The sequence below is a fragment of the Antechinus flavipes genome, chromosome 4 (genome assembly GCF_016432865.1).
Source record: "Antechinus flavipes isolate AdamAnt ecotype Samford, QLD, Australia chromosome 4, AdamAnt_v2, whole genome shotgun sequence".
In the NCBI taxonomy this organism is placed as follows: Eukaryota; Metazoa; Chordata; class Mammalia; order Dasyuromorphia; family Dasyuridae; genus Antechinus; species Antechinus flavipes.
The window spans coordinates 54,221,676-54,249,143 of record NC_067401.1 but is presented as its reverse complement, the minus strand read 5'-3'; the positions used below and the strand labels follow the sequence as shown (position 1 = coordinate 54,249,143).

Sequence of the window (27,468 nt, the reverse complement as noted above, 5' to 3'; positions counted from 1 at the left end):
CCTGTCTCTGAGAATCCCAGGTTTACATCAATACTCAAATGGAACCTCCCACATCAAGCCATTTTTTGACTCTCCCAGCTGTTGATGAATGATTATAGCATTTTGAAGCATTTACTTTTTTTTTAACCAAAACACTATGATAAGTACTGGCGATACAAAAGTTATAAAAGCCCTTTTCGAATAGAACTTACAACCTATTAGGATATAAAACACACACAGGAAACTTAAGCCAAGTAGAATAATCCCGAGATTCTCAAAATGCATCAGCAAAGCCTGTTTCTTAAAAATGTCATTCTGATAATACCATATCATTTTCTAATGCTGAACCACTGGATGGGGCTATGGATTTTGGTGATAAGCACTTTTATTTTCAGTGTCTTCAGTAGCTCTGATTATAGCATCTGCAGAAATGGCTGTCAGGCTGCATCTCTCCAGGAGTTTCATACAGGTAAAAAGCATGATTCCCATGGCTTTTAGGTTCAGGCCCTTACATAGTGTTTTTAAAGCAAGCTGCATAGAATAGAGATCTGTGGTTTCATATATAATCTTTTGTGTTCAACTACATCGACGGACATGCTCTTTAGGGGTTAAGTTCAGAATTGTAAAAAACTGAATCTAGGCTTCCGAAGGACAGGAACTTTCAAGTTTTGGCTTTTACATTGTCAATATACCTAAGAAAATCATTTCACTTCCTTTTTGTTGCTGCATATTTGCTTGCATAGTTTTACCTTTCTGCTTCTTGTCTACCAGTGTAGGATGCTTACCTAGCTTTAATCACTGAATGGGGAATTGCATCAGTCAAACTGAAACCCTTTAAAGACTTGAGCTTCAAAAGGTCATGGTTTCCCACTACCTCTAGGGTCATCTGGGTCATCCTGGTATATTTTTTAATAATAGCTTTTTGTTTTTCAAAATATATGCAAAAATAGTTTTCAGCATTCATCTTTGCTAAATCTTGTGTTCGAAATTTTTCTCCATCCTTTCCCTCCTGTTCCCTCTCCTAGACAATGAGTAATCCAATATGGGTTAAACATGCAATTCTTCTACACATATTTCCACATTTATCATGCTGCACAAGAAAAACCAGCTAATCTCTATCTTTTCACTGGACCCAGATGACTCCAAAAGAGAAAGTGAGGCTGGTGACGGGGCTTAGGCGTCTCACTTAAATCCATAATTAACTTACAGGTCTTGACTTCCCTAATAGTGGTGGTCCTCTTCCAGAAAGAACAAACAATAATATCAACCACCTCCCCATTAGGATGGCAGGGCCAGACCTGGGCTTGCGTCGGAAAAGGGAACACCCCTTATTGATCCACAATGCCTCCAGATGGGCTTTTACCTTTTAGGGGATTGGGATACGGGCTGGGCGGGTCATTTCCTTAGTATGGAGCACTCTCTGGAGAGAAAACACTTATTTAAACCTTAAAGATAAGTAGAAGACGCTGGAGTCTAAAAGAGGGCTTCCCAAGGTCCTAGAGCTGGGGGGAGGCGGCATCTAATCCAGTCCTTCCCAGTCTGCAGAAGACAAAGGGGAAAGAACCACTTTTCTATGGAGGCGCCATGCTGCCTCTATGGCCGCACCGAGGTGACACTTTATAATAAACGCTCGTTGGCATCCTGGCTGGCATGGCGCCCTTACTTTATTAACCAAGAAGGAAGCCAAGGTGGGATGTAGAGAAGGAGGCCTCCGAACTCGGGTCCGAAATCCATTGGGATGCTCTTCCCACCGCCCTCATGCCGTGGGGCTCCAAGCTGCTCGGGAGCTCGGGAAAATGAGTCCATAATTGTACCCTGCCACTAGGTGCTGGAGTGCGTGGAGTGCTGGGCCCGGAGTCACCGAGTCTCCTCAGGCATTTACCAGCTGTGTGACTCCGGGAAAGGCACATCCTGTTTGCCTTAGTTTCCTCATCTGTAAAGTGAAGGAAAAGGCAAACCACGCCAGTTTCTTTGCCATAAGAATCTAAAATGGGATTATGCAAAGTCGAACATGACAGAAAAGCCGCTGACCAACTAGAGCCATCTGACCCTGCGACATGTTGCTGGCAGCCCAGGCTAGGCTGAGAAGCCCGAAAGGCTGCCTCTCTCAAAATGGCTGTTTCCGCTCTCCGCCACACTCATTATGGCAGAAGTGAGGGGGCGCGGATGAGGTCAAATCTCGCGAGAGAAGCTGGCCGACGGCCGTGCGAGAATTGGGCTGGGGCTGCAGGAGCCAAGATGGAGCCGGGAGGCGGTGGGCCAGGCCCTCTGATCGTGAACAACAAACAGCCGCAGCCGCCCCCGCCCCCGCCCCCCGCGTCCCCGCAGCCCCAGACCGTGGCCCCGCGGGCCGTCGGCAGCGGCGGGGGTAGCGGGGGCGTCCTGCCTGGGGGCAAAGGGCGGGAGTTCAACCGCAACCAACGCAAGGACTCGGAGGTCAGGGGGTCCGAGGGCGAGGCTGGGCCGGGGTGGGCGTGTGCGGGCCCTGGCGGGGCGGAGCTTGAGGGCGGCCGCTGACCTGGAGCTGTCACTGCGGCCGCAGCGGGAGCGGGAAGCGGTCAGAAGAGCCGGGCTAGCCTCTGCGGACGGACGGCGCGGGCCGGCCCCGGGCTCTGGGGGCTCGGAGTCGCGGGCTGGACCCTCTCGTCCGCCCGTCTGCCCCACTGCTGCGGGCACCGGCGACCCCAGCCTACTCCTGGCTCAGGAACGGGGTGGGGGTCGCCCTCCGAGAGTGACCAGAGGTCATTGTCAGCCGTGGTGCTCTTGTTCCCGAGCGAGTCACCCTAAGGGAGACACGCCTCCTATTCTTGATCTTCTTCCTCTTCCTCCTTCCCATCTTTGCCCTTCTCTCCCTCCTCCTTGTCCATTGCACCATTCATTGGCAGGGTCACCCCCTAACACCCCCTAACTTCTTGACATATATATGAAAAAGGCGGCATTGATCACGTACTAGCATTGCCTTTTGCCTTGCTCCCTTCCGTGTGTCATCCTAGTTCCTCCGGAGTCATTCACCTTCTGCTGGAGTAATTCCACCCACTAGCCTCCCATTGCCAGTTTCATGAATGAAAATACACATTTTGGTTTCTTTCTTTTCTCTTTTTAAAAATCAGGTTACATTAATCAGCATATTCTCCAACACTTTGATGTTCCTTTCTGAAAGAACTTTACCTACAGAAATAGTTACTGTAGAGATGAGAGGGAAGCTGAAGCAAAAGTGAATTTCTTATTCACCAGCAATTTTTTTACATCAGCTGAGGGAGGCCCCGGTCTTTTAATAACCCTGTGTTTAATCTTTGCACACAGTGGGCTTTTAGTAAATGCCACATTTTGAATGGTTTTGTCTTTAAGTTAGCCTCTATGGCAAGCCAAATAAAAAAATTGGCTGATAGTAAAAGTAGGCTTACAGTTGGTTAGAAGATGTTGATGTGGTCTACTAGAGAAAAGGCAGAAGGGCTGACTTCTCCCAAGAGCTAGGGGGGAAGAAGAGATCTTGCTGGTGAGTTCTTATAAATATGGCTGAGATGTTTATTTAGCAAAAATTTATTGACTGTTCACCTCATCAGTTCAGAGCACTGCAGTATGCTGTGAGGATTATAAAGATGAGTAAGACAATGGGGCCTGACTTCTTCTCTAGCTTAGAGAGCAAAAAAAGATGGTCTATCTCTGCCATGTAGTTACAGCTAAGAGTCATTTTAAAAGAAGTACAGGGCACCATGAGAATTCAGAAGAGAAAGAACACTTCTAGCCGGGTGTTCAGGGAAGACAACGTGAAGTGGATATTTGGTCTAAGCCTTGATTTTAGCAGGTGCAGTTCTGAGAAGGGCATTGCAGGCAAAAAGAATAGTGTGTAAGCAGAAGAAGGAGACGACGGGGAGTAGTAATTAAGTTGAGCAAAAACATCAATTATAGAAAATCAAAAAAGGTCAGAGCCAAATTATGGAGGCCTTTGAATGGTAGGTAGGTGAAAGGGTTTGGAGTTTATCTAGTGAGGAATCACTGAAAATGATCAGAATTGTTTGTGGGTTAGGACAATTAATTGCACAGTGGTATGTTGAATGGACTAAAAAGGGAGAAAAGTGAGAACTGTGGAAGGAGCACTGGCTTGAATTTGGACTCTGCTACTTGTCACCTGTGTGTCCTTGAGGAGTCATTGCAATTGACCAAACTGACTGCCTTGACCAAATGAGTGACTTGAAGATGGATGATTTCTCTGGTGGCTTTTAGTTTTAAATAGGAGATTCTGTGACAAATTGGGAGATAATTATAGTAGTCTAGAAAGGCCTGAACTAGTTGGTAATGATAGAATGGAGAAACCTTATGGAAGAAGAATCCACAGAAACTGGTGATTGCCTGGTTGTGGAAGGGAGAGATTTAAGCCAATTCCCTGATTTTTGAACTTTGAATAGCTAGGAGATTTATATGTCCATTAGAATAGAGAAGTAAGAGGAGGAACTTATATTCTTGAGAGGAGAGAAAAAAAAAGTGAGTCTTTTCAGATACATTGAGTTTGAAGTGCTAAGAGTACATTGATTTAGAGATGTCAAGAGGAGGAGAGAAAAAAAAAAAAACTGTATTTTCAGATACATTGTTTGAGGTGCTGATGTTATGGGCCAGAACTCTGAACTTGAAACAAAGGATTCTTACAAGGTTTTAAGTCAGTGTAATTGATAGAGACAATAATTGTCTAATTTAATATGGTTCAGTATGATTGATTTAATCCTACAAGGAATTGTTGTGGGCCAGAACTTGAAACAAGGTACTAAGTGGAATTGAGGAGACAGTGGTTAAATCCAGTTTAGCATTGATTTAATTCTACATCAAATAATGGTTTCCTAGTAATATATTAATTGGTTTGTACTCAGTGTGGAGCATATAAGCAAGAAGCTTCCAGGGCCAAAGAGAACAAGTGCACTAGAAGCTCTCGGAGGCTGAGACAGATTCATTCCATCTTTCACTTTTGTTTTGGCTGGAGACTGAAGCACAAACTCTTGAAAATCGGGAACATTCACAAGCCAGAGAAGGCAGGCAGGAGCTCAAGATCTCAAAACCAAAGCCAGACTGGGCTCTCCAGAAAGCTGCACAGCCCCAGGAAGGATATAATAAAGGATCTGGACAATAAGAAAGCTAACTGGGCCACAGGAAAGGAGACAAGACTTGGAAAGAGATAATAAAGGATTTGGACTTTAATTCCTGGCTACACTTATGATGATTACTGAACTGAAACAAAGGCTGCTCCCAGAGAACCTCAAGAAAACCCCAACAAGAGAATATTACATTTTAGAGAGAATATTATATGCTAAGAAGACATTGATTTAGAGATGTCAAGAAGAGAGCTGAAAACTGGTCCAAGATTTCTTTAACTAAAAAGAGATTTTGAATTATCCCATAAAGGTGATAGCTAAAGTCAAAGGAGTAGATAAGTATGTAGAAATGAAGATCCTTGGGGGAGACACCGAAGAGGCAATTTGGGAAAAATCCAAGTTCAAGGACCTAAGTTTGCAAGCCATTTCTACTACTCAAGCTAATATGAGCTTACTCAGATTAAGTCTTTTCATTTCTCTTGGCCCTGGTTTCCTCATTTTAAAAGGGGGGTTAAATTTAATCATCTCTAAAGGTACTCTCCAGCTCGGATTCCTGTGACCTCACGTTTACCCAAGTGGAGGAGAAAGCTGTGCCAATGCAGAAAGTAAAATCCTCTGAGAAGTAGTGTAGAAAGAGAATTTGAGGTCATAGAAAGTCTCCTTCAGGAAGGAGAAGACGAGTTCTGTCTCTACAAAATTCAGAAAGAACTCAGCCTGAGAAGAGGTTGTTGGAATGAGCTTTATAATAGTAGATTAGATGTCATCATAATTCAGAAGCAAGATCCTATCTCCCTAGTTAGACGGAAGTGTTTATCAAAGCTTGCTCTATGTGCCTCAGTTTTTTTTTTTTTTACTAAAATTCAGTAGAGAGAAGCTTGGACAATTGGGAGACAAATATTGTTGCTCTTATTTGTCCTTCATTTCAAAGAGGTGTCACCATGGGGTGATGTCTTGATTCATGGATGAATTGGATTTAAATGAGGCAGAATTACACAAATTTGTCAGCAAAGTCTGGACACATATATCTAAAAGTAGTAAAGATATCTAAACTAGATAGATACCTTTTCTCATTTACTAATAGTTTCCATCTTTTTCAGATTTGTTTGAAAGTTATTAGAGTTTGAACTCCAAAAGCTGCTCCTGAATACAGGGCCATTCTCCCATTCACTCTCATTCACAGTCCTGGCATTAACCTCAGATTCTCTCTCTTGTACCTCACAGATCTGTTAACTTGCTAAATCTTCGTTTCTGTGGCTACAACATAAATCTCATCTGATCTCCTTCCTCTACTCATGGAATCTTTCTAGTTCAGACCCTCATCCATTACCTCTGGCCTAGATTATTGCAGTGGGCCAGTTAGTCTTCCTATTCTCAAGTCTCCATACTTCAGACAGTTGCCAGTGATTTTCTTAAAGGAGAAGTCTTAGCATGTCACTCAGTAACCTCCAACACCTTTCTGTTGTCTTTAGGATCAACTACAAATTCCTCTATTTGGTATTTAAAGCCCTTCACAACCTGATCCCAACCTATTTGCCCATTCTTCTTTTTATAGCTCCTTTTCAACTCTTCAATCCAGCCAGACTTCACCTTTCTTTCCCATCTTCCTTCTCCCTACCTTTGTCCCCAAAAGCACTCCATGCATAGAATGCATCAACTTCTCTTTGCTTTTCTGAATTCCTCATTTCCATCAAAACTCAGAGTCCAAATTCAGTCTTCTGACAGAAAGTCTGATTTGCCCAGTTGCTAGTTAATTTATTTTGTATGTACTTATATATGTGCATAGTCTCCCTTTCCCCCAAACATAAACTCTTGAGATCAGGAACTATTTATTTTGTCTTTATATTCCTAATACCAAACATATTGCCTGGGACTGTAGTTAGTAGGCATTTAATTAAACACTTGGCAACATAGTAGAATCTCTGTAGCTCTGTTGGAGACATAAGTATTGATTATAACATGTTAATATAATTAATATAGTGCTTTACAGTTTCTTTTCTTACAAAAACTTGTGAGGAGTTAGTGAAAAATACTGATTTTTCTATCTCACAGATAAGGAAACTAAGTCTCATTAATATATCAGACTTAGCATGTATGGTTGTTCAAATGAGATAATATATGTAAAATATTTGCAAACTTTAAAGCACTGTATAAATGTTAACTATGTTTGGACTTACTATATAAATAGGTAATTAATAAGTAGGTAACTTCTGCTTGTTATTTATAATTTAACATTTGCCTTGTCATTTCTCCTATGTGTTTTATCTCCAACTAGACTAAAAGTGAGTGTGGGAAGCTTGTTTCTTTTCATCCCCCTCTAGCTTCCCACATAAGATGCTCAGTCCACATCTGTCAGCTAGCTTAACTCTCTGCAGTCTATTGACATTTTTTTCTTCTGTACTTTGAATATTGAGTTCTATCCAGCAGTCTTTCTGTGTGATTGCTGCTGTGTTTCTATCAATCAGATCTCAGGAGCACATGAGATTAAAATACTTCATTATATGTTTCCCTGCTGAATAAGGTAGAAAAAAGCTTTCTAAAATTTCAGGGCCTGTGGCAGAAATAATTCTGTACACATGTGAGTTTTGTTAGAGGTTTTGTGATAAGCATTAGGTGTATCTATAAACCACAAGAGATTGTGTAACTATATCACTTGAGTGACTTTTAGGAAGATTTATGTTTTTCCATTTTAAATGTACTTAGAATATAGAAATGCCCTTTAAGTTAAAATATCTATTTCTCTCCACAGGGCTATTCTGAGTCCCCAGACCTAGAATTTGAATATGCTGATACAGATAAGTGGGCTGCAGAGCTCTCAGGTAAAGGATAACTTTTCTTATTTGTTGGAAACTTTCTCCTGACTTTAAATACTTAGTGATGTGAGCATAGACTTGACATGAATAAATGCTTGAATAAATGTTTTTAATGTTTTGGGACAATATTTAGTTATTTGAGTCAGACACTAAGTATGTCATGGCTCCCAGTTAACATGAATATTAATTATTGCTTTACTCTTCTTAAGATCTGTGGGTATTTAAGCCAGCTAGACCTTGCCATTGAAACCAGCAGACTATATCCCTCAAGTCAGTCAACAGGTTATTAAATAGCACTTTCTCTGGATCAAGCATTGTGCTAAATGTTTACCAGGGATACAAAGAAAAACAAAAATAGCCTGTGACATGAAGGAGCTTACAATCTAATGGGGGAGATATCATACAAACAACAGTGTACATAGAACATTAATAAAGGATAAATTTGGAGGTCTCCCCAGAGGAAAGGAACTGTTAGGTGGGGAAGGGTGGGAGTGAGAGGAGCAGGGTGTACAGGGGAGATGGAAAGGGTTGGTATAGAAGATGATATTTTAACTGAGACTGAAGGAAGTGGGGATAGGATCAGCATGGGGAGAAGCCATTGAAAATGCAGAGATGGACTGAAGTGTTTGAGGAAAAGCAAAGCCAGTGCCATGAGATCAGAAAAGACATGGAGGGCAGAAGAATGTAAGCAGACTGAAAAGATAACAAGGAGCCAGATTATGAAGGATCTAAAAGCCAAACAGCATCTTTTCTTTGATTCTGGAGATAATAAGGAGCTACTTGGGTTATTGAGGGGGGTAGGCATGACATGGTTAGATATCTGCTCTTTACAAAAATAACTTTGGCAGCTGAGTAGGGGAGAGAATGGAGGTGGGGAGAGAAGGGACCAGTGTCAGAGGGAAGGAGAGGCCTCATACCAGAGATACGTGAAGATGGCATTGACAGGACAGCATGATTGGACCTGGGGATGGGAAGGAGATTAGGCTGGGAGCCTGGCTGACTGGGAAGATGGAGCTGCCATTAGCAGTAATAAGTTTGCATATCTGGGGAGCTAAATGAATAAAGAAGAAAATGACTACTTGAATTAAAATCTGGCCTCAGACGCTTAACCAGTTGTGTGATCCTGGGCAAGTCCTGTAACTACTGTTTGCCTCTGATTTCCTCCTCTGTAAATGAGGATAACAATAGCACCTACTTTGCAGAGGTGTTATGAAGATAAATTGAGACATTATTTGTAAAATGCTTTGTAAACCTTAAAGTGCTGTAAAAATGCTCAATAAAAGTGGAAGAGGGGTAGTCTTGAGGAAAAGATAATGAGTTCACTTTTGGAAATGTTGAGTTTAAGATGTTTATTGGATATTCAGTTCAGAAGGTTCAGTAAGCCTCTCTGGAGATGTGAGACTAGTGATCAGGACTGGATGAATAGATCTGAGAATCATCTGTGTTAAGATGACATTTGAATCCACAAGAGCTGATGATCACAATAATCAGCCTGCTTAGAGATGAGTGTGTCATATCTCAAGCTAGGAGTCTTGAATCAGTCAAAGGCATCTACACTGCTAGAAAAACAACTCTACTGTAATGAATCATATATGTGAAGGATGGCCTGTGACACTTAGCAATCACTAATAATGCATTGAACATAGAAGAAATTGCTTTTACCTTGAAGAGACTAATTCCAAACCTGCTATTAGCCTCTGACGAGGCTAGTTGGAAGTGAGGATGTGAAAAGCTTAATTTAGTATAGTATCAGCATCTGATGATACTTAAACTTTTCAAATCAAATTTGAGGCAAATCTATGCTGTCTCCCTCCATTTTTCAAATGAGGAAAACTAAAAGTACCCAATACTAAGTGGCCTAGTTCAATTTGCATTATTAAAAAAAAAAAAAAGGATCACAACATGAACCTGTGTTGTTTCTCTTTTCTCTTGAATTGTTGAAACAGAGCTGTAGCTAATAATTTTTGTTTCTGACAGAACTTTATAGTTATACTGAAGGACCTGAATTTCTCATGAACCGAAAATGCTTTGAAGAAGACTTCAGGATCCATGGTGAGATGATTTTTCTCCCTCCTTATCCTTGTTTTCCATTCAGCCTGTTTCCTAAGGGCTGTAGTAAATTATGTTTTCTATAATCATCTCTAGCTTCAGGCCTCAGAATACATAACCTCCCAAGTTACCTACCAGTCAGTGACTGAGCTGGGCCTTATTTAATTTACTGCTCTGATACACTTTGGGAGGGACTTTAAAAGATTAGCATAAGCAAGATAACTGCATAAATATGTATGCATATATTGGATTTAATATATATTTTAACATATTTAACATGTATAGGACTACCTGCCATCTAGGGGAGGAGTGGGGGGAAGAAGGGGAAAATTTGCAACAAAAGATTTTGTAAGGGTCAATGTTGAAAAATTACCCATGCCTATGTTTTGTAAATAAAAAGCTTTAATTAAAAAAAAAAGTTAGCATATTGTAAAAATACATTTTAAAATTTCTGTTTATATTCAATTGTTTCAATTGTGTCTGGCTCTTCATGGTCCCATTTGAGATTTTCTTGGCAAAGGTATGGAGTGATTTTGCCATTTCCTTTTGCAGTTCATTTCACATGAAGAAACTGAGACAAATAGGTTAAGTGAATTCCCCAGGTTACATAGGTAGTATGTGTCTGAGGCCATATTTGAACTTAAGTCTTCCTGACTCTGGGCCCCGTGTTATAGGCACTGTTCCACCTACCTGCTGTTTTGTATCCATTTTGCTCATGGTGAAAAAAATCAGCCTTTCTCCGCTTGGACGTTTATATAACTTTAGGCTAGCCATACTGAGCTTCTTCTCTACACAGGGAATAACTTCTCCTTATGTTCTTTGTCACTTCTGGTCTTGTCGGTCATCCTGACATACCATGTTGAAGATACACACTCCAAAGAACTTGGCTTTTCAGCCTTTAGGCTAACTAGGAATTTTTCTTGACAGTGGCAGATAAAAAGTGGACCGAACTTGATATTAACCAGCATCGTACCCATGCCATGAGGCTCCTGGATGGCTTAGAAGTCACTGCCCGGGAGAAGAGACTCAAAGTGGCCCGAGCAATCCTCTATGTCGCCCAAGGTCAGTGAGGTACCCTCAGCGGGCATGTGCCTTCTTTACATTATAGTAATCCAGTGGAGGCAGCTTGGAGTCAGAGATAACCTGTGTCCTGTATATGTGCACCTAGGTACCTTTGGCGAATGCACCTCTGAATCTGAAGTTCAGTCGTGGTCGAGGTACAATGTATTCCTGCTCCTAGAAGTGGGCACGTTCAATGCTTTGGTGGAGCTCCTGAACATGGAGATAGAGTAAGCACTTTTATCTGGGATTTAAATAAAGGAAGAGCATGTAAAAGAACCCTCATTGGCTCGTTGACTTGGAAAACCACATATTAACACAATCTGTGTTCTGTTGTGTTTTTGTTATAACTATTTCCCAATGACATTTTCCCCTGGTTCTGGAGCATTGAGAACCCCGATGAGCTGTGACTTGGGTTTAGACTATCAGTCTCAAAGAATGACTTCAATCTAGCCTTTACTCATTCCTGTGAAACACCAGAAGGAAAATCCTGATTCAGATCTTCAGAACTTGTAGAATGCCTGATGTTATATTTGCTCAATAATTTCCCCCATAAAAAAAAGAAAAGAGGCAAATACCTACCATATAACCTGAAATGGGCTTGCCTCTAGCCTCTGTGACTACATTTGCTTTGCCAGATTCAGGAATTTGAGTCTAACTTGGCTGATACATGACTAAAATAATAAAATTAATAATTAAAGCTAACTTGGCCCATATGGTAATCTAACTGATTAACACCCTAAAAGTTGCCATTATTTGAATTCTGTAACTTCAGCAACTAGGGGAGTACCACCCTTAGGAATCTGACTCTCTCTTGTTTTAGCAACAGTGCAGCTTGTAGCAATGCTGTGAGGAAGCCTGCCATCTCCCTCGCTGATAGCACTGACCTGAGGTGAGCTTTCCTGCCTGTTCTTTTTGATGAGGGTTTGGCAAGCCTGAGGCTAATGCAGTTTTAGCTTGGGTTGGGAAATTAACCACAATGGGAGTCAGAGGAAATGTTTTTTCTTTCCATTTCTTCCATTTATATTTCTCCCATGTACATGTATCTTCAGGGTATGATAGGACTCTGGGTAAGCAATTAAGGAATGGTGAGAGCTACATGTGAAGTTAATGTAAATGTACTTTGTCAGACTATCTTGTAAAGCAAATTCTTGTTCCCAGAGAGGGAACCTTTAGGAGTAGATGTGCTGAAAAAAAGTTTCCAAATGCCAGATAAAGGGAGATGTTAGGTGAACACTCTTGAATTTTTCAGTGTACAGTGTTCCAATAGGAAGAGCAGTGACATATGTTCTGAATTTGCTTGGGCCAGACATAATGTTCTGGACTTTTGAATGCTGTATAAGTAATTGTTGACGAAAGGTCCATGGATCGTTTTGAATTTGGGAGGGTTAAGAAGCGTAGGTCAGATCTTTTTCAGAATTAAAAAAAAAAATGCTCCAACATTAATTTTAAATAGTTCTTCTCACTGTTGTTTAAACTCCAGAAGCCACCCTATTCTTGTTATTCTTCCTGTTGTCAGTGTCTTTCTCTGCTCCACATTGTCATCTCCCACTCAATCCTGGCCTGTTTCTGCCCTCTCTCCATCCAGTCCTTAGTTCAGCTTCCACTGTTTCCCCTTCCTTTGACTCAGTCCCTTTGGGCATTACCCCCAACAGAAAAACTTGTTCTCCTAAAATGCTTTCATAATTGAGGTTGAAGAAGCTGAGACATCGAGCAGGAGAAATCTCTGGCAGTTTGTTTTTTATCTTGCGTGAATCTAATTTTGATCCTTCATGTATCAGTACATGTATTTCTGCAGATTTTAGAAGTACATTTTTTTTACAAGTGTGTGATAAAGTAACCCTTATTTCCCACATCCTGTTCTGTTTGTAAACTGGCTTTTGTCCTTAGGGTCCTGCTCAATATTATGTACCTGATTGTAGAGACCGTTCACCAAGAATGTGAGGGTGATAAAGCCGATTGGAAGACCATGAGACAGACTTTCCGAGCAGAGCTAGGTAAGAACGGCTGGAGGCCAAGGACCCTGGCAAAGCTTTTCGCTCAGAAGGACTGCTCTGACTTTATCTTTATCTTATCTGACTTTATCTTGCCTCTAGGCTCTCCCCTGTACAATAATGAGCCATTCTCCATCATGCTGTTTGGGATGGTGACCAAGTTTTGCAGTGGACATGCCCCTCACTTTCCCATGAAGAAAGTTCTTTTGCTTCTTTGGAAGACAGTATTGGTAAGAATCCTGCCTGGAACTAGTCAGAGAATTTGCCACATCTGGCTAATGTGACCCTGAAGATCTGGTCTCCAGATCAGAATGTAAATTAGGAAAAACTAGGAGAATAGGCAGGAGATTGTATGTTCTCATACACAGCTATTTTTTAGAGAAGTAGTTCTTGGACCTATAGCTTGTTTGGGGGCAAAAGTGATTGAGATTAAAGTTAATAGAAATATGTCCTCTGATTAAATATCACCTAAGGGGACTGAGAATTAATCATCCTACAGCCTCCTCAATCTGAAGAGTGAAACCTGACCTGTTTCTAGAGAGAGGAATGAATGGTGCCAGGGAAGAGGGCCAACCAGTCCTCAAAAGGTTGGAGCTCTCATTAGTAATCAAAGATAGGGCCAAGCTTGGAGCCTTTCCATCACCAGAGAAGTAGCTGGGTGAAAGGATGGGGCGAGGGTTTACTCTATTGCCTTAACACCCAAGATATTACCCTTTTCTAGTTAGATAGAACCAACTCTTCACAAAGTTGGTGAGCAGCTCAGTAAGTGTGGGAAGAGCTTTATCAAAAGCAGCAGCAAGCATTCCTAGGTGATCTTACACACTTCAGTTTACTTATCTCATCTTTTTCATTCATGCCATTGGTTTCCTTCTTGTGATTCACTCCAACCATACAGACAAATGGAATCACCCCCAAATAGTGAAACCACTCAGATCTTAAAGAGTTCTTGAGGATCAGCCCAAACCTGTCAGGCCTGTGGATTTGACTTCTCTGGGAAAGGGTTAGATTCAATTTCACATGTTGTTTCACTTAGGAAGAATTATGAAATATTGTGTTTGCGTCAGATTTTATTTAGCCTTTTCTTCAAAGATCTAAAGTTGGAATTAATTTATGATTCTGTAAAACTATGCTGATATATCACATACATTTTAAACATAAATTAAAAGGACTTTAAAATATCATAAGATAAAATTAGAATAATGTCTTAAATGGGTTTAAAATTGTTTATTAAGGATACAAGTCTTTTGCTTAGTAATTTGTTATTATTAATGAGAGCAAAAAGGTTTGTGTATCTTCGTTGTGTTCTTAATAATATTTTATATAACAGTAACAATAATTTAATAAGAGTAGTGTGATGGCATGTGTTTTATAGTTTTTTTAAATCTTGGTTTAATATATATATTTAGTTCTTGCTTTTAATGTTTGCTGTCACTGAAAAAAGTTCTTTACAGTGATCTCCAGAGTTAAATGAAAGAAACACATGGCTGAACTGAATTCACTACTTCATTATTCCTATTTTTCAACCTCACCTCTTAGTTAATGTGCTTTTGTTTGAAACTGGCCTTGTAAGCATACTTAAAGTCTCCTCCCTGCTATCTTAAGGACATACTTAAAGTCTCCTCCCTGCTATCCCCCTAACGGCATACTTAAGTTCCCTTCTTGTTATCCTCCCTATTTCAGCCAAATATGGGCACCTATGTCCTTATTGGTCAAGTTCAATTTCTTGAATAGTTCCCGAGTTTAGAATGTAAGATCCTCAGCCAATAAGGATCAGTGGTGGGAGGGGAATTTGCATTAGGGATTAAAAGCATCGACCCTACTCCCTGCGATGCCTCCTCCCTTCGATTGGGTGCTCAATAGGTGGGACAGGTGGGACGCCGGTTCTCGAGAATGTATAATAAACTTTGCTTCTTAAAAAAAAAAAAGAAAAGAAATTGGACTTGTAAGTTTTCCAAATCAATCAGCTTTCCTTCACATGATTGGAAAATGTGGTTTTATATTTTAACAAATGCATTTAAAAATCATTAAAACCATTTGAAAGATCTTTAAACATATTACAGAATTCTACTTCCAAGCTTTTGAAAGTGTGCATATATAAACATGTTTATGGTTGACATCATTTTTAGCAACAGAACTAAAATGTCTTCCTAATCATGAGATTTCACACCATCATAGATACTGTACTGTACAGGCTTCATTTATGATAATAATAGATGAATATCCACATTTCAAATGGTCTTTTTGATAATTTGACTCACTTCTTGTCAGTTCTGATTAGATTTTCATTGTCTATTTTGCAGTATGATTGAGGGAGCTTTGCTCTTTAGTAGAAATGTTAGCTCCACAATTTTCTTATTATTTATTCACTTGTGCCTATGTCACTTGATGAGCTTCAATCTGAGAAGCCTTTGTAGGAATCTTTTGAAGCTACTTGCTCATTTTGTGAAGATTATTTTAGTTAAAACTCATTAATGTGATTTGTAAATCCACTTAATTGGGCATATCCAAACTCCAGCATATTATATACTGAAAACAAATTAGAGGCAGTGCCACTGTTAACTTCCTCCATGCTTGTAACCCCATTCTTCTCTGAGTGTCCTCTGTAGGCCACATCTGACATACTATGTGACGATGCCAGTTTCAGCCCATCTCTTAACCATTTGCTAAAGTAAATTTCTCATTTTGTTAGACTAAAAGGGAGCTATCAGTAAAATTTTAAACTTTTCTACCTGTATCTCCATTAATTATCTTGTATCCTCACTTTGAGAGACCACTATTGTGGGATTGCTTGCTCTCCTATTTAAGCTCGGCAGGCTGACTTTGCGAAATTTCCCAGCCTCTTTTTTCTCCTTTAGCTGCTCATCATTTCACTTGTCCCAATGACGTGGTGTCTTCATTCACCATTGGTGCCACTGGGCTAGCTTTGAGTGGATTCATACTCTTCTTCAGAGACTGTGGGACTGCATACAGATGAAGGTTAAATAGGTGCTCTGAACCTTTTAATGGAAATCAGGCGAGCATGTGTTGCACTGGTGCCATTAGAATAGAAGAGCCTGACCCCACTCCCAGACCCTGATCCAGCTCTGCAGAGGCTCACGGCACCCACTCTTTGTTGTAGTGCACACTTGGAGGCTTTGAGGAGCTCCAGAGCATGAAGGCAGAAAAGCGTGAGATCTTAGGCCTCCCCCCTCTGCCTGAAGACAGCATCAAAGTGATTCGCAACATGAGGGCGGCCTCCCCTCCCGCTTCTGCCTCTGACCTCATCGAACAGCAGCAGAAACGGGGGCGTCGAGAACACAAGGTTAGCAGTGGGTGGGGGTGCTGGGAATGCCTCTGGCACCACAGAAAGTGGTCGCTCAGAGAAATCGGCAGACACAGGACAACCCCTGGCGGCTTCTCAGATTTTGTGTGCTCAGGGCAGCAATATTCTTAGCGTTTCACCCATTCTGATCTTTGCTTTTTGTCCAAGAATGTCACTCATTCTTGGATCTCTTCTCTCTTCCTCTTCTGTTTTGCTCCTGTTATCAGGCTCTCATAAAACAAGACAACCTCGATGCATTCAACGAGAGGGATCCATATAAGGCCGATGACTCCCGAGAGGAGGAGGAGGAGAACGATGACGACAACAGCCTAGAGGGAGAGACATTTCCCCTTGAGCGGGATGAGGTGATGCCTCCCCCTGTGCAGCATCCTCAAACAGACCGACTTACCTGCCCAAAGGGGCTGCCTTGGGCCCCCAAGGTTCGGTGAGTCTTGAATCCCTGACCCAAGAGGAGCTTCCTGTTGTGATTGCTCTCTTCGCGGGAAACGATGTTCCTATCGACTGTTTACAAGGCCACTATGTGTCAGAGTCCTTAGGGGGTTTATTGGGATAGAGAGGACCAAAGTACAAAGGCAGACTTAATCAGTAGAGTTTGAGATTAGGTTCTAGGCAGAACCTAGCTTCTAGGCAGCGAGGATCCTTGCAAGAAGCCCTTCTCACACCTGGAGAAAAAGATACTGTCCCGACTCTCTTCAGGGGCTCAGTGTGTAGTATGAATTAAAAATGAATTATGAGTTTCTTTAGAATGACGGATAAAATGTTTAAGATAAAGCCTTCACAGACATACACACACACAATAACAGAAGTTATTATATTTTTGAAAATACACAAAACAAAGGAAAAGAGGTTTCCCAATCAAGACAAACTTTTCAGTTTTCAGAAGTTTATAAAAATTTTAAAAAGAAAGCATCAGAAGATGCTTCTTCTCTGCTGCTTTTCCAAAACAGTATCTGAAGTGTAGGAAACACTGTTACCAGAAGAAAAAACTTTGTTGCTATAATGCATATGATTTCTTTTCTTGAGATTTTTCCATATATTTAAGTTGATGGAAGCAGAGCTGGATTCCTCAGAGTTCAGTAGTTTGTAGCTTTATTTGTACTTTAAGTCATAGTAAAGCCATCAATAATTTTGTAATTTGTTGTCCAGATGATTTTTTTTTATCATATCCAATATAATTTTAAGAACAAAACAAGTTTTAAGTAAAATATTTTGTGATCCTAAACAGTTTCTTTAGATCTGGTTCTAAAATAAATCTATAACAAAAATAATTATATTCCCCTCACCACTCCCATTTTTTTTTTTTCAGAAAGAGAAAAACAAGGAAGAAGTTAATCCCAACACCCACCTACTTTACCCACCACACACACACACACACACACACACACACACACACACACTCATCCAGAAAATATACATCTTAACCTCTCCAGTAATGTATTTCTTCTTTCTGTCTATGGCAGAGAAAAAGACATTGAGATGTTCCTAGAATCCAGCCGAAGCAAATTCATTGGCTACACCCTTGGCAGGTAAGTGTTGGCAACATTCGTTATTGCTTTAGCAGTGTATGGAAGGTGTTGGTGGGTCATTTCCCCCACCCCTTGCCCCACACACTAGAATCCTTTTGAGTCCTGCTCTTCAGACCTAAGTTCTTTTGAAAGTTAGATTAACTAGATCTCGTTTTCTTAAACTGTGGGTCCCAACCCCATATGGGTTTTTATAACTGAATGCAGAGGTTGTGAAATTATGATTGATTATCAGTAAATGTTTGATTTGTATATCTGTTTTATATACTTGTATACCTGGAGTCATTTAAGATTTCTTAGGCAAAAAGGGGTCTCAAATGGAAAAAGTTTAAGAAGCCCTGGACTAGATTATAGACTTAGGGATAGGTGATAGTTTGCTTTGTTTTTTCCTCCCCTCCAGTGACACAAACACAGTGGTGGGGCTGCCCAGGCCAATTCATGAGAGCATCAGGACTCTGAAGCTGGTGAGTATCTGTCTGATCTAGACAGGGAGACAAAGAATAGGAACCAAGGAAGACACACTTTTCAGACTATTTTACAACCATCCTTCAGGTTTTGGAGAATACAAGGAAATTCAGCCTCTCCAACCCAAGGCTCATGCATTCTCATATCCCAGACTTGACATTTTAGCTGCTTTGTGGGCAATTTTCTCCAGTAGTACTGTGTCCTTCTTGACCTTCTTAAACAGAATGCCTCGATGGGAACTCATCTTTGTACTTCAGGGTCATCATTTTGCCCACAGTTCAGGGGCTTGTTGAAGGGCCAAGGATCCCTTGCTGCTCCACTACTCTCCATGACTCTACCCTTTTGTAGTTTTCCCTTCTTGCCCTTCTGTGTCAGGCTCTCAGCTGTCCCTCCTTGCCTGCTTTCAGTAGGATTACTTTTCATGGTCCCCACAAATCAGGTCATGAAAGGGAGGTGAGAAATATCCTTTGGGACCAGGTTCTTACAGAGGCTTCATTCCTTCTTAAAGAATTGTATTTCAAAACAAAATTTTGAGAAAACCAGCTTCTTTGTGGTGTCCTTTTCCTGCTCAGAGCACAGTGCACAGTGGAGGGCTCTCCGGAGAATGACCCAACAACACATGAATACATTCATCTTTTCCTTTCTTCACAATAGCACAAGTACACTTCAATTGCAGAAGTCCAAGCCCAGATGGAGGAGGAGTACCTTCGCTCTCCTCTCTCAGGGGTAAGTGGAAAGCAGGCAGACAGACAGTCTTTATTAAGTACCTGCTGTGTGCCACACATTGGATAAGTGCTGGGAATGCAAGGAAAGGTAAAAAGCAGAATCTGCTTCCAAGATGCTCATAGTCTAATGTGGAAAATAATACACAGAGTTGTGTACCCATCGAAGTACATACAGGCCCAGTCAGAGCTGGTCAGCAGAGGGGAACAAGGCACTAGAATTAAGAGGGATCAAAAAAGGCTCATTTCTAGAGAGTGAGATTTTAGCTGAGACTTGAGGGAAGCCAGGAGTAGAGATGAGTAGGGAGAACATTGCAGGCATGGGACACAGCCAGAGACAATGCCAACACCTGGGAAATGGAGTCCCTTGTTTTGGGGACAGAAAGGAGGCCCAGTGTCGTCGAGTCACAGAGCACATAGAGGAGTGACAGATGAAGGTAAAGGGGGCCAGACTATGGAAGGCTTCGAAAACCACCTAGATTTTGTATTTGATCCTGAAGGTGACAAGGAGTCCCTGGAATCGATTGAGCAGCTAGAGGAAAATCACTTTTGTGGCTGAGTGGAAGTTAGATTGGAATGAGTAGAGATTGTGGCAGGCAGGCCCCCCAGCAGCTCTGGCAGTGGTCCAGGTGTGAGCTGATGAGGTTCTGCACCAGGGTAGGGCAGTGCCAGAGGAGAGGCATGGACATATCTGAGGGTTGTACAAGGTCTTCAGCTTGCGCATGGTGAGGTGTGAGAAGCAGGAGTCCAGGGTAACTCCAGATTGTGAGCCTGAGAGGGGGACAGTTTAGGGGGAAAAGGTATGAGCTGAGTTTGGGACATATTGAAGATATCTATGGGATATCCAATATGAAATATCCAGTTGGCAGAAGTAGCTTCCAAAACTGCTATAGAGCTCCTCTGCTATTATAGGAGGCAACTGGTTAATTAGAGGGAGTCTTTCCACCTTCCTACCAATCTTCATAAAATACCAGCTAGGCAAACAGCAAACTGAGCTTGCCCAGGATTGATCAGACCTTTTATCTTGAAAGGGAGAAGAGGAAGTGGAACAAGTTCCTGCTGAAACCTTGTACCAAGGTCTCCTCCCTAGTTTGCCTCAGTACATGGTGAGTGATTTTTTTTTTTTCACCAAGGATGTTCAATATGTGCCCCCTGAAGTGATAGTGAAGTGAAAAGTATCTGTTCTCTCTTGTTCAGTGAACTTACATAGCTTACTGAGTGGATATAGAAAGCATTAGACCTTAGAATTTTGTCTTTTGACCCCAGATCATTTCGTGCTTTCTTTTCTAAATATTTGGTTCCCATTCCAGATTGCCCTGCTGAAAATCTTGCTGGCTGCTGCTCCCACTTCCAAAGCCAAAACAGATTCCATTAACATCCTGGCTGATGTCCTACCTGAGGAAATGCCGTAGGTATCATTCCTGCGAATGTAATAGGGGAGGGAAGATGACTGGGAGATTTTCAGGATCAGCTTCTCAATGCTTGGGGGTCCCTGGATAGAATTTAAGACATTGACTGGTCAGAGGAGACAGACAACATGACAGCAGAGCTTTGGACTATGGTTCTGGAGAGCTGGATTTCAGTCCCACTTTAACCGTGGATTAGCTGGGGAAGCACATACAAGATGTTGGCTTTCTGGGTTTCCATTTTATGATCTGGAAAATGAAGTGAAGGCAGGGCATGGGAGCATATGATCTCTAAGATTCCTTCCAGCTTCATGATGCTGTGGCATCCTCAGGGCTCAAGCAGCCGGCAAACTCAGGTGGGGAAGCAATTTTTTTTTTTTTTTGCTGAGGCGATTGAGGTTAAATGACTTACCCAGGGTCACACAGCTAGGCTGTGTTAAGTGTCTGAGGCCAGATTTGAACTCAGGTCCTCCTGACTTCAGGGCTGGTGCTCTATCCACTGTGCCACCTAGCTGCCCCAGGTTGTCTCCTTTTAGTCAGTAGTCTTGTAAGTAAGGACTTATAAGTTTTGATTAAAGTTATAAAGGTCACTGGAGGGGAGTGATCTCTCACCTGACTGTGCTAAGAATGCTTCTTTTCAAATTAGAGATCTTGTGTGGGATTGAGGCAGGACAAGGAACAAGGTGGGGAGGGCCGTTAGAGGGTAAGGATAGGTGGTGAGCAGCAGGATGGAAGGAGAGAAAATCAATATTCTAAAAACAACTCAATCTTGTCAATACTAGTAGCTCAGGTTTGTAAAGCTCTTTACATATGAAAAAAGATACTTTGTTTTTTGTTTTGAATTTGTACCTTGGCACATAGTGCTTTCGTAATAAATGTTAATTGATTGATTATTTCATCCTCATAGTATCCCTATGAGGGAAATACTGATAGAGTTATCTTCATTTTACAAATGAGAATATCTATTATTAGTCCTCAGGAAGGTTAATTCTTTCAGTTTCAGTGAATAATAACTCACATTTATATAGTACTCTCAACAATTCCTTGTAGTGGGGACTTCGAGTATTTTCACCAACATTTTATAAATGGGGAAATTAAATCTCAGGGAAGTTAATTGACTGACCCATGATCAAAGAGCCAGGAAACATCTGAGGTAGAGTCCAGTGCTCTGTCCACTGTGTGTGGATGGAGTAAAATAGGGATAGCTGGCATTTATCAAGGGCTTTCATGTTCTCCTTTATTTTAAATCAGTTGCTTGAGTGTCAGGCACTTGCTCTGAGCTAGACAGTTGTGTTCATCACGGGATGACAAGTGAAAGGAGGGAAACAGGCCCTTCTTGAGAGGCCTTGTCATTAGGAGGGGAGTGAACACAAATACATTTGCAGAAATGTACAGCATGAATAGAAAATGAATCTATACTCTTTGTAAAGCAGATAAATACATGAGGTTATAGGGGAAGAAATACTAGCAGTTGGTGGATATAAGGAGAAGTTCTGTGTGAAAAGAAAAGAGCGTCTTAGTGAGACCAAGGGAAAGAGGGGCATTCATTCCAGATGTGGGACAGCCAGTGTGGAGGCCCACAGATGGGCCTGTATGGGGAACAGAAGGAAGGCCAATGTGGTTCACAGTGTGGGAAGTTGAGTGATAATTCAATGAAGCTTCAGAGATAATTTGGGCTTTGAGGCTGTGAGGGCTTTACAAGTTTAACAGAAAAGCTTATTTCTCATCCTAGAGGCAGGAAAAAGCCACTGGAGATGATTTGAGCTAGGAAATGACATGGTTAGTTCATTGCTTAAGGAACATTATTTTGGCAGCAGTGGGTAGAATGGACTGATGCAGTGAGTTTTGAGATAGGAAGACTGTTCATGATGCAGTTGGAGTAACATAGGCAAGAGGAGATACGGGCCTGAACTTAGGCACTTGTTGAATGGAGAGAGGGATTTGAATGCAAGAGGTATGAAAAATTCCTTGATTCTTCTAGTCCTGTGAGGGAGGGGTGCCATTGAGGTTATAATCCTCACTCACAGAGGCCCCAAAGGGTGAGTTGGCTTGCCCTTTGTCAAGGGGACTCAGCCCTAAGTCTGTCCTGAGAGAAGTCCTGAGAGAAAAAAACAGCATTTGGCAGGGAACAGTGGGGGAAAGGGGGGACTGCCACCAAACCTCCAGAGGAGTCTTCTGACCAAATGAGATTCCATCCAAGAGCCCAGGCATTATCCAGAGATAGTAAGGGGGATAGTGTGAGAGTGTCTAAAACCACTGCTCCTTCCACAGACTCCGGGCTAAGTAGTTTGCTTTGTGTTTTCAGAACCACTGTGCTACAGAGCATGAAGTTGGGGGTGGATGTGAACCGCCATAAAGAAATCATCGTCAAGGCCATTTCTGCAGTATTGCTGCTGCTGCTCAAGCACTTCAAGCTGAACCATGTCTACCAGGTACCTTGGATGCCCTCCAGCCTCACTCCCAAATTGTGGCCCTGCCATTCTTGTAAACCTGAGCCGAGGGCTCTGCCCAGTGAATGATCTCTTGGTGACATGAAAGTCTGGAGTGCAGAGGCTTCCCTCACTATCTTCCTCTGGTTTCAGTTTGAGTACATGGCCCAACATCTTGTGTTTGCCAACTGCATCCCTTTGATTCTGAAGTTCTTCAATCAAACCATCATGTCATACATCACTGCCAAAAACAGGTAACAAGGGCCAGGGAAGGGCATCCCACTTGGATAGCGATTTTGCTCAAGAACCAATTACTGGTCTTCTGGTGGATAAACCCCATGGCACTGGGTTCCAGCAGCCCAGAGAGCCCTTTAAATACTCGCCTTCCACAAACTACTTGTGAAATTGAATCCTTGAACCCTTAGGGCACCACTTACTAGGACTTAGAATGTGGTCTCCACTTAAATAAAGCAAAGTCTGCTAGACATGAGATGATTTAAATGTTGATGCCTCTGAAAGAACATAGGAATTGATGAGAATATTTTGTTTCAGACATTGTCTCTAACTGGGAAATTGAGGGATGGAGAAGGTAAAAAAAAAAAAAAAAAAACTTTTCTTTCCTACAGCATATTAAAAAACAGAGCCAGATGGGCTAAGTGCTAAAGATACAAAGAAAGTCAAAAACAGATCTCTGTCCTCAAGGAAAGCCTATTTTAATAAGGGAGACAACACTGCAAATAATTATGTACATAATGTACACTATGTACACAAAGAAATATATAATGTAAGTAAAGATAATCATGGAAGAAAAGGAGGTCAGAGCCAAAAGCCTTTCTTTAGCAGAAAGTGGGGTTTGAGCTGAGCTTTGCATTAGTCCAGGGGAGCTCTGTGGAAAGGGTGAAAAGGGAGAGCCTTCCAGGCGTGCTCTTCAGTCAGCACAAAATCATAGAATGGGGAGATGGCATATTGTGGGAGGAGCTACAGTAGCCAGTGTAACTAACAGTAGATAGGGCAGCTGAGTGATGGGAGAGACCATTCAGGTTTAGGTTGCTGTGGTAGCTAGGGGATGCTGCAATGGAAGGGAAAAAAGGGACGTGTGCACAGATGTAGAGAGAGAACAAGATCTGACAACCCATGGAACGTGTGGGATGAGCAAAAGTGGGGAGCTGGAGTGACACTCAATATGGAGCCCGGATGATTGGGAGGCTGTCAGTACTCCTGACAATAAGGGGAAAGTCGGGGCAGGAATAGGGGACAGTGTTGGAGAGGATGAGTTCCTCTTTTAGGTAGGTAGAGTCTGAGATTCCTACAGGATGCCCAGGCCTGTTAGTGACGTGATGCTCAAACTCGAGAGGGATTCGTAGATCTATGCGTAGAGGTGATAATTGAACCCATAAGAACTGATGATATCCCCAAAGGAGGTAGCTGGGATTTGTGGAGTATTTTTTGGTTGCTAAGAAGTAGCTACTGTTATCCCCATTTTATTTAAGAGAAAACTGAGGCCAACAGTGAAGTGCTTTGCCCAGAGTTACACAGCTAGAGGATATCTGAAGCTGGATTTGAACTCGAGTCTTCAGGACTCCAGGCCCAGCACGCTATAAAGGGGAAAATGAAGAGAAGCCAAGACAGCCTGGCAGGACAAACAGTACTCTCCCAAAAGGCCCCTGGCTTCCCTTATGCAGGGGGCTCTTTTCTGCTCTTGACTCCCACAGCATTTCTGTTCTGGATTACCCTTACTGTGTGGTTCATGAACTGCCAGAGCTGACAGCAGAGAGTTTGGTGAGTGAATTTGTTTATTTCTCTGAGGAACAAAGAGGAGGGCAGTGCACTGAATTGGCCCCTGGCAACTTGGAGCCAACTAGTAGAGATCACTCTCCTTATCCTAAGGATGGAGCCGTCATCCAACAAGACAAGGCCCTTCTGTGGAGCTAGAAGAATGAGAAATGAGGGCCTTGGGTTCATAGTAGCACTTGGCCATCTTTCTCACTTTGACCAATACAACCCTGTGAGATTCTCCCCATTTTACATACAAGGAATCTGAGAGTCAAAGAAGGCAGAGTGGTGTACCCGCTGATGCTCAACTCATAAATCTAGTGAGATTCCCTGGGTGTTTGAGAATACCAAGCTAGAAATCTCAAGTCAGCCCACTAAGGTGGCTTGTGTTCCCGCTATTGTGTAACTCTAGGGCCTCGGTGACCAGGAGAGCTCCTCCCTAGTGTGAACTCACCTCCAGAAAGCCCCACCACCTGTGCTCCTCTAATGGGGAGGAGATGCTCCATGCAGCCTTCTGGTCTCATCACTAATGGCCTTGTCTTGGGTTTGTCCCATAGGAAGCTGGAGATAATAACCAGTTTTGTTGGCGGAACCTCTTCTCCTGCATTAATTTGCTTCGGATCTTGAACAAGCTAACAAAATGGAAGCATTCCAGGACCATGGTGAGTGGGGAGTGAACCTGAGAGCTAGAAGTTGTCTCATGTACCCCCACATGAGCAGCAAATCCCTCAGGCCAGGTTAGGTCACTAGAGCCTGGCCAGCGAGCTAAACTCTGGAGATTTCCTATATCTACCTTATTTGTATTTAAGGGATCTCCAGATTCTGAAGGATGGACCTCTCCATCAGCTAGGGGTAGGGACAGAAGCTAAGCTTGTCATTCCATTAGTGTCAGGAACTTGCGGGTAAGAGAACTCCTGCTAAAGCAGGTCCACATGTATGTGGTTTATGGTCTTGGAACCCACAGAGGCCGGCTCATTGCCCTACTCAAGTCAGAAGTAGAATTTGAATGCAGGTGTCCCTGGCCACAAGGCTGGCTCTCTACCAGCTGCCACTTAGATTGGACTGGATAAGTTAAGATCATTAACCTCCATGTTTATTGGTGCCCTTGGACTGGACTAGATGCTGGTGGTCTTCAAGTCGGCTCCCATCCTGAAACGGGCCTTGAAGGTGAAGCAAGCCATGATGCAGCTTTATGTGCTCAAGCTGCTCAAGGTGCAGACCAAGTATCTGGGGCGCCAGTGGCGGAAGAGCAACATGAAGACCATGTCGGCCATCTACCAGAAAGTTCGGCACCGGCTGAATGACGACTGGGCCTATGGAAATGGTGAGACTGTTGGGGAAGGGGAGGGCAGAGGCTGCCTCCCGGTGGGCTCCATTCTTGGGGGACCCTGCAGGTCTGTCTCGCTCTAGCTCCTCCCATTTACAGGCTTGGGATCTTAGCACAAAACAGAGACTAGAGAGATCATCGTCTCCACTTTTTGTTGTTTCTGTGCAAAGATGGCAACAAAACCCTCTTGGATGGATAAGCAAATTAAAAATCTTCAGGGACATGGGGGATTATAGTTTTCAGTTAGAAGCTACCATGGAGAGCACGTAGCTGGCCCCAGAGTTTCCTTTGTTTTGTTGTTTTTTGTTTAGACCTTTGGGGTTAAGTGACTTGTGTGGTGTCACACAGCTAGGAAGTGCTAAGTGTCAGGCCGGATTTGAACGCAGGCCCTCCAGACTCCAGGGCCCGAGCTCTGTCCACTGTACCACCTAGCTGCCCCTGCCCTTGAGACTTAGGTTAGTTGCCCGAGTCACCCAGCAGCAGGGAGCAGAATTGGGTTTGGCTGCCACCTCCAGTGCCTGGCAGCCGCCAGGCTGGTGGCCTCCCCTGGCCCCAGGCTCCTCTTCGGCCAGGCGGTGGCACAGCACTGTGGGCGGGGCTGAGGACCGAAGGCGCCTCCTAATTCTGCCTTCCCCTCCCCCCCAGATCTGGACGCCCGGCCCTGGGACTTCCAGGCGGAGGAGTGCGCGCTGCGCGCCAACATTGAGCGCTTCAACTCTCGGCGGTACGACCGCACCCATAACAACCCCGACTTCCTCCCCGTGGATAACTGCCTGCAGAGCGTCCTGGGCCAGCGGGTGGACCTCCCGGAGGACTTCCAGATGAACTATGATCTCTGGCTGGAAAGGGAGGTTTTCTCCAAGCCCATCTCCTGGGAAGAGCTGCTGCAGTGAGGCTCCGCCCCGCCGCCTTCTGCCTGCGCCTTCCTGCCTGGCTTGGGCCACGTTTGCTGCAGAGCGGCTCCTCTCCTCCAGGTGGCGCTGCGGCGTTGGGCGCCGTCTTCTCAAAGTCCTTATTGCAGAACTCCCCGACGGAAGGGAGGGCCTGGCGTCTTCTCTGGTGGTGGTTTCCCAGTGTCCTGCCCAGGAGCAGCGCTCTGCAGGTCGGGAGGCTGCGCAGCCCCGGCTGGCCGTGACTCTGCCCGAGCGGCCCCAGGCTCCTCCGAGCCCTCCCCCCGGCATCCTCCGTTTCAGGGGTGGCCCCCAGTTCTGCCAAAACACTACGTGGGGCCGCCTGCCTCGGAGAGGGCCGGAGGTCAGCCGGGAAAGCACTGTCGGGGCTCGCAGCCCAGGGAGCGGCTGCAGGGGCCTGCGCTGCTGCCTTAGCACGTCTGCCTGGGGCTGGGCGAGAGCGGAGAACCACGCGCCCTCAGCCAGGGGCACCGGCTTCCCCTTCCATTTGCAATGTCCTGTACATATCTATATACCTATCTATATATATATAAAATACATGTGCGGTCTGTTGTGTATCTCTGGGGTTTTCAGTGTATTTGTGTGTGTTATTTACATTAAAAAGCAAAAAAACCCAAA

At 43.2% G+C, this 27,468-nt stretch overlaps 1 protein-coding gene across 1 annotated transcript; it reads left to right on the top strand.

Moving 5' to 3' along the window:
* The first annotated feature begins 2,202 nt into the window (after positions 1-2,202).
* On the top strand, positions 2,203-27,468 carry STRIP1 (striatin interacting protein 1). The gene is made up of 21 exons (XM_051993088.1): positions 2,203-2,415; positions 7,807-7,876; positions 9,848-9,922; positions 10,847-10,981; positions 11,088-11,208; positions 11,802-11,870; positions 12,869-12,975; positions 13,075-13,202; positions 16,091-16,273; positions 16,501-16,718; positions 17,755-17,820; positions 18,218-18,281; positions 18,937-19,008; positions 20,036-20,110; positions 20,315-20,412; positions 22,716-22,842; positions 22,993-23,093; positions 24,552-24,618; positions 25,170-25,274; positions 25,732-25,936; positions 26,585-27,468. Exons 1-21 carry the CDS (start codon positions 2,218-2,220, stop codon positions 26,830-26,832), a joined length of 2,532 nt encoding a protein of 843 aa, XP_051849048.1. The 5' UTR covers positions 2,203-2,217; the 3' UTR covers positions 26,833-27,468.